This window comes from Anneissia japonica, unplaced genomic scaffold (genome assembly GCF_011630105.1).
Source record: "Anneissia japonica isolate Jap-2015-1 unplaced genomic scaffold, ASM1163010v1 scaffold6997_len847652_cov182, whole genome shotgun sequence".
In the NCBI taxonomy this organism is placed as follows: domain Eukaryota; kingdom Metazoa; phylum Echinodermata; class Crinoidea; order Comatulida; family Comatulidae; genus Anneissia; species Anneissia japonica.
Genome location: NW_022730884.1, coordinates 719,278 through 726,436, shown reverse-complemented (window position 1 = coordinate 726,436; position 7,159 = coordinate 719,278). Strand labels below are relative to the sequence as shown.

At 33.2% G+C, this 7,159-nt stretch overlaps 1 protein-coding gene across 1 annotated transcript in view; it reads right to left on the bottom strand.

Moving 5' to 3' along the window:
• Window positions 1-7,159, bottom strand: part of LOC117115153 (sodium-dependent phosphate transport protein 2B-like) — a 16,794-nt gene that overhangs the window by 8,917 nt on the left and 718 nt on the right. The window contains exons 2-3 of the mRNA XM_033258841.1: window positions 5,062-5,149; window positions 735-1,007 (exon numbers count right to left, since the gene is read on the bottom strand). Of these exons, the coding sequence (XP_033114732.1) occupies window positions 735-1,007; window positions 5,062-5,149 (361 nt within the window). The remainder of the gene's footprint in view (window positions 1-734; window positions 1,008-5,061; window positions 5,150-7,159) is intronic.

The following is a 7,159-nucleotide window of genomic DNA, read 5'->3' as shown; positions in this document are numbered from 1 at the left end:
GTATATTAATTAATCAATAAAATAATTTAGATTGTAGATTTTTTTGTATTTTTAGATGTGTACGTCCGTCACAATTCAAACAAGTACGTCCGTCACGATAAAATTGTACGTCCGTCACAGTAATTTTACGGTGTTTTCATAGAGAAAATGAAAAAAAAAATAAATTCAATTTTTATTCTGCTAGAAAGCCCACACATTAGTGGAAAACAACAGGGAAATATTTTTTTTTAAATGTCACACACATCACAAAGTTTTTAAAAAAAGTATAGTGACGTAGGAAAAGTCACTTTCTCTGATTACGTCCGTCACGGTGTCATTTTGACCTGTATCTCCGTGACGCATGCGAGTTAAAAAATAAAAATTGTTGGCCTGATAGAACTAACCAGTAGATGTAATGCAAACTTTTACAAAAATAAATTGAAAGCTTCATTATGAAAATATAGATTCACAAAGTGTCTGAAATGTACGTCCGAATTTATGGAATTGCCCATAATATAATTATTGTCATTGCCACCGGTGTCTTTATCATCTTCACCCTTATCATCAGTATCATCTACATCATCATCAATATCATCATTATCATCAATCATCAGCTTCTCATTATTATTATCACCATTAATATTTTCACCATTCTCTAAAATGGGTTCGATTTTGATTTTCCTCCTTTTATGATAAAATATTACAGGCATTTCTAATGAATTGAGACCGTAATAAAATTATAGTGTAATACTTACGGCCAGCTGCTACCATGGTAACCACAACTGATGTCGATGTACTGGAACTCTGTACCAACACTGTTACCAGTATACCGACCATGAGGCCGCAAACTGGATTATTGAGAAGCTCGTTTTCACTGAGAGCTTTCCCGGCGGTTTTTCCACCTAGAAGTTTGAAGGCATCCCCCATGATGCTGAGGGAACAAATGAAGACGTACAGGAGAACGGCAACAGCTACGGGCTTTAGCAACCATAATAATACACGCTTCACCTTCCCAGTATTGGTCAATTCTAAAAGAAACAAAAAATCTTCGATAAATAGGCTAGTATCACCTCATTGTATGCAAGCAGTTCCATATCATCCACTTCTGCCATTCTGTATCGACCTGCTTGTCAGTTGAATACCTGGTGATAGATCCTTCGGTTGCTGCACCGAAGTTGTGGAAATCCTAACTTAATTCTCTTTTTTTAATATATTATTTTTTTGATGGCTAACTTTTTATGTTGTTTTCTTTCTTTTGTCTTAACACTGAGCTGCAGTATGCGCTATAGAAATGAAGACCATTACCAATACCATACCACGGTTAAAAACTTGTACCGGTACCTCTAACTAATTAAACCTTACAAGGCACAACCCTTGAATTAGAGGAACCAGTGACGGACAAAACTAAGATTTTTATAATAGAATTCTCATGGAATTTAATAGTTTAGATTACTTTTAATATTTAATCATAAAATTCCTATATTTGTGTGTGAATTATGTATTTGTTCTGTTTTATCAAGCACATTTCTCCTACCGGTACTTTTCACACTTGATGAAACTCATTTCTTGTAACTATACATAAATTATTTGAAGCCATGATTATGTGTTCAGCAACATCTCTCGAGTAGGCATAGGTTATAGATACTGTACATTAAAAACATAGTAATATATGTAACATAATTAACCCTTCCTCAGTTAAATTCTTTTCCTGGATCTGTAACAAAATCACTGTCAGGGGTGGCGCCAGGATTTGCCCGAAGGGGGTCTGACGTCCCAGACGAAAAAAATAGGCGTGGTCGGGCGTCGCTCAAAATCTCTCGAAAGGTGTTCCAGGGGTCGAAACCCACAAAAAATATAACAATTTAGGGGTTTTAAAGGCTTGTTTAATCTATTTTAGAGTCTACTAATTGTAGAAAATACATACGGTACACATTTTTTTTGTCCCCGACGAATCGTGGTTTTTCACTCCTGCCCCCCCCCCCCAATCTGGCGCAACCCCTGATCGGTGTACTAAAAGATGAGTTACCCATTAATTAGTAGTGGAAGCGACTAAAGAATTCCTAAATTAATGTATCAACATTTGTTCTGATTGGACATTTCTGAATTATTATAGACCACTGTTCGCAGTCAAATTAATTTCATTGACATGTATTAGTATATTATGACAATGCATTTCTCAATCTGATTTTGGTATATTCTCTATCCATGGTATTACAAAATGATCTCATTCTACAAAACTGATGCCTAATTCATTTTTTTTTATGTTAGGCACTAATGGATTTGTGACCACTTTCACATGGTCTAGTTTATGCCTATATTTCTGTTAAGCTTAAATTTCACGATATGAGAAAAGATGTTTCATTTTTTTGTCACTCATTTATATAAAATGAGACAGAAACGTTTAGATTTTATTTTGAGACGACCATGACGTCTTTTTTTTTTTTTTATAAAAATTGTTTTCAAAATCAATATCTGGTCAGGTAGTCATTAGATTTCTATTAATATCCCTAATTCGTTTGTCCTGCTTTAATGTCTCTCAAATGAATTACCCATTCATCATGTCTATAATAGTCTAGAGATGATTATGATGATGACCCTTCATCTTTCACTAACAAGACAAAGTCTTACTTGACCGGTAAATACACAATCTTTAATGAAATGCAATATCAAAGTGTATATAACTATTTACTCTTTGGCAATACTGTATCAAATGCGAATGACGACACAGTAATCAATAATAAGAATAATCCACGTTATGAATAAACTTGAAAAGTGTCATGTTACTTTTTAACGTGTCTGTATATTATAGATAACATGTAATTTCAAAATTTACAACATTTGTTGGTTTGATACATATTTTATTTGCATTTAAAACTGGAAAATGCTTTAAAATGTCATTCAGTAATATAATCCTTGGAACACCCGTTTTGTCTCGCTTACGGTGAAACTTTTAAAAGTTAAAACGTACTTAGACCATTGAGGAAATATCTTAATATATTTCCTCCGAACTTAGACATAGCTGAACGTACATTAAGCTATGCCTAAACACGTTTAGTTTTTAAATGAGTCACCAGAAGCGGGTCAAAATTGCGTGGAACTTAATTATGTTTAAATTCTTCACCTTGTTTTTACTGTACTCATTGGTTTTAGCTAATTCCTTCATGAGTTCGCGTGTTACATCAGAACGACCTGCTTTTTTAAAACTAATATTAGGGTGTAGAATTGACAATAAAGATAGGAATGCACTGTAAAAATTAGTGTTAATGTTTAAATGCTAAAATTAACACGTTTCAGCTTACAAATAATCGGAACACCTTTAAATGTTAATGTCAAAAACTATTAACACATTTATGTGTTATTCCCGACTCCCGAGTTTAAGAAAAATTTGGGCGCAAAAAAAAAAAAAAAAAAGAAGAAAATTCTAATACCTCTTCATGACCAGTGAGCTGCAATTTTTTTAGTTACAATGGGAAAATTAAAAGATGGAGAAGCCCATTTCCCGCCATCTAGGTAATCAAAATTTTCCGTGGGAGGACTTTTTTTAATTTAGGGTTTAGGTTTGGAAGAAAGGATACGTATGTAATCCATCAAGGAATCAAAATTTACCCGCACCCCCTTCTCTTCAATTGGGTTAATCGATTCATTGAATCGTTCCAAGGGAAAACCTAAACAGTGACTTAAAAGTCATTTAAAGAAACCTCAGAAATCGGGAGAACTCATTTCTCACCATCTAGAAATCAAAATTCTCTGCGGGGGAAGGACACCCCACTCCCCTTTCTTTTTGGGGTTTTTGGAAACATTTTGACCCCCTTCTGAATTTTAACCCAGATCCGCCCCTGATCCACTGTGTATTCCGTCTGTGAATGATTATATGGTGAGCCAAATTGTCATTTAACATATCTCTAGTTCCGATTTAATGAAAATTCAGCTTCCCATAAATTACGCTGAGACATGTGGTGTCATCACTAATACTGTATATGAAAAAAGGTCAAGTGTATACGCATGTGATGTGCATGTGGTTATCCACAGTGTTATCAGAAATATTTTTTATAGGAAAACAATATTTTTAAACCATCTGTTGATAAGTCTATTTGTTATCTTTACAAATAATTTTAGAATGTTTCTTCGAATTTCTATTGTCCGTAAAGAAATATAGTAATGTATGAAACAAAACCAAAAAAAATAAATAAAAAATAACATGGGCTAAGCAAGTTTCATAACCGTCGTTTTTGTTTCAATCATAATTTTATGCGCAAATCAAATCAACACGAAGTTGACATGTTAAAGACTTAATACCTATAGGTAGCTATCTGCGACCTGGGCTTGAATTCGTAATACTACTAAAAAAATCTTATGAATCTTGTTGTTTGATTGCGTTTTTTTTATTCTTACTTTTTAGGAGAGGGCAAGGTATGTCCCTCCCTCTCTTGGGGTCCGGGGGGGGGTGAAGCCCCCCCCCCATAAGCTCCGAGATCCTTTCTGTTTAGAGAGCCAAAATGATTGATTTGGATATGTAACTTATTGTGAAATTTGAATTAGGATGCATTCGACCATCCGTATAATATCTCTTAAATCAGGAGAAGCTGGGGAAAATCGGGAAAACGATTTTCCATCAGGAGACAAGTCTCAAAATCAGGAATCTACCGTATTGGTCAAATCAGGAGTCTCCTGGTCAAATCAGGAGTGTTGGCATAGGCCTAGGCCCTATGTGTTTTTTGCCCTTTCTGTGTTGGTTCATTTGCTGACCACTGTTTTCGGATTTCCTGTTTTTCCTTTGTTTTGAAAATAAAGTGATTTTAAACAAAATATACAATAATGTAATTACATATAATTAGGTTCCGTGTCATAATTCATGTTTCCTAAATACTTAATCGCCACTCGGAGCTAGTTTTTTTTTTTATCAAGCCAATTATAGTTAAAGTTAATTTACTGGAGGAAACTCAATTATCTCAAGCCGAATAATAATAATAATTAAAAAAATACAAAAAAAAAAAAAAAAAAAAACTGATCAGAATTAGGAATTCGTTTATAGCCACTGGTAAAGAACTCTCAGGACTGTTCTGGGGTTTGATATTATCTTACCATTCCATGGTGTTGATTTGTCTTTGTAATCAGTCAGCGACCACGGGTCCTTCTTCGTGAGCTTCACTTTGCTTTGGCCCTGAGGTATCTGTAAAATAATAAATCAATTGTTACATAACGGTGTTTGGAATGGAAATATTATTATGTTATTTGTGTTCGACTATTGTTTACAGTGGCGAGTGACCATTTTGGTGAGAGGTAGGCCTGTGTGTAGGGGTGGGGGTGGGAAAGATTTCTTCTACATTAGGCCTAATAATTACAGTTGACAACGCAAAGACAAAAAAAAAATATGTTCATAAACAAAACATACCGTATTGTAGGCCTACTGTAATGTAAACAGTAAGATATGACACATACCAACCAAAAAAAAAAAAAAAATTAAATATACAAAATTCAAACAACTGCCTGATAGGCCTCCTAGTTATAACGATAATGAAATCTAAGCAAGAGTGACAATTCTAGAGTTGTTTACAAAACAATCTAATACAGTACAGTGAGCAATATATTTCAGAAAAGGAAAATTCTGTGAAGACATGACTCCTCTCTCATGTTCAAATTGCTAAAACAAAGACAGCGACTTGCCGGGCCCTTTGGTGTGATAGGAGAATTCCCTAGTTCTCAAAAATGCATCGTAAGAAGTGTTTACCCCCTATTCCTAAAGGCCTAGGTTAGAAATAAATACTATTGATAATCGGATTCGCAACCATTTAAAGAGGGGAATATTCAGTCTCAGCAACTGTTCTTAATTAATTTTTAAAAAATTCTGGCACGTAAAATTCAACAATTGCAGTGGCGGATCAGGGAATTCGAGAACAAGGGAGGGATTTTCACAGGTGGAGGATGGAGACCACCTCATACTCACCATGGTTGGGGCTGAGACCTGTAAGAAAATTGATGATTATAGCACCTGATGGTCGGAAATCTTTAAGTGGATGGACACCTACATACCTAAACCTAACTTTAGTCAAATATAAAGTGTAAAAGTTATGTTTATACTTTACAGCATGCTGTTCATATTTTTCCATTGTATTTTAGACAGCTTAAAGTTGGCAATAAAAATTTAAAAGCAAACAACAGTTTCTTTGAAATAAATAAATGCTTATCCCATGTTGTCTTTTAGAGACCACTTTTATCGTCGGTCTTCATTTAGAGGTTTCAGGTTCGGTTTCCCTCCAATTATTATGTCGTGGAGACCACTTTAAGCCTGTGGTCTCTATTTAGAGGTTTCTAATTTGAGACGTACCGAACACCGAGACCGCCCCAAACTTCAGATACTCAGAGTGGTCTCGAATTGGAGGGCAGACGGTATTAATATTATTACCTTCATAAGAAACATTAAGCAATCCCTAAATTTGAATATTTCCACACTATACTACTATGAAACTTATTTTTTTTAATTTTGATACTTTTAATATTTAAGTGTAAATATAATAATAGCAGCGTTGATACCTTATTTATGTACATTCATTGATATTAATAATATTAATAATAATAATAATATTTATGGATATTATTATCGTTAATAACGTATTAATCTTATGTTTAATGTTTATGTTATCATCACCAGGTTGATTAAGAAACATAAGAAACATGAAAAACATTAAGCAATCATTAAATTTGTATATTTCCACTTTATACTACTATGCAACTTTTTATTTCTTTTATTTTGATACTTTAGTATTTAAGTGTCATTAAAAGCAGCATTAATACAGTACCTTATTGATGTGCGTTCATGGATATTTTTATTCTTAACATAAAGAATGTATACATTAATCAAAATTCATCTCAATATAATATTATTGTTTGACATTCATAAAATAATAATGAAATCAATAATATTAATATTAATAATAATAATGATAATAATAATAATAATAATTATTATTATTATAGGTAATAATAAGGTAATAACAATAATAATAACTGTAATAACAATGATAATGGTAATATTATTTATGGATACTGTATTATCGTTAATAACTTATTAATCATTTAATGTTTACATTATCTTCACCAGGTTTCATCATCAGTATAATCATGATGGTATAAACAACTAGTAACAGATATGAGCTACCGTAAAACCTCGAATTGAAGCCAT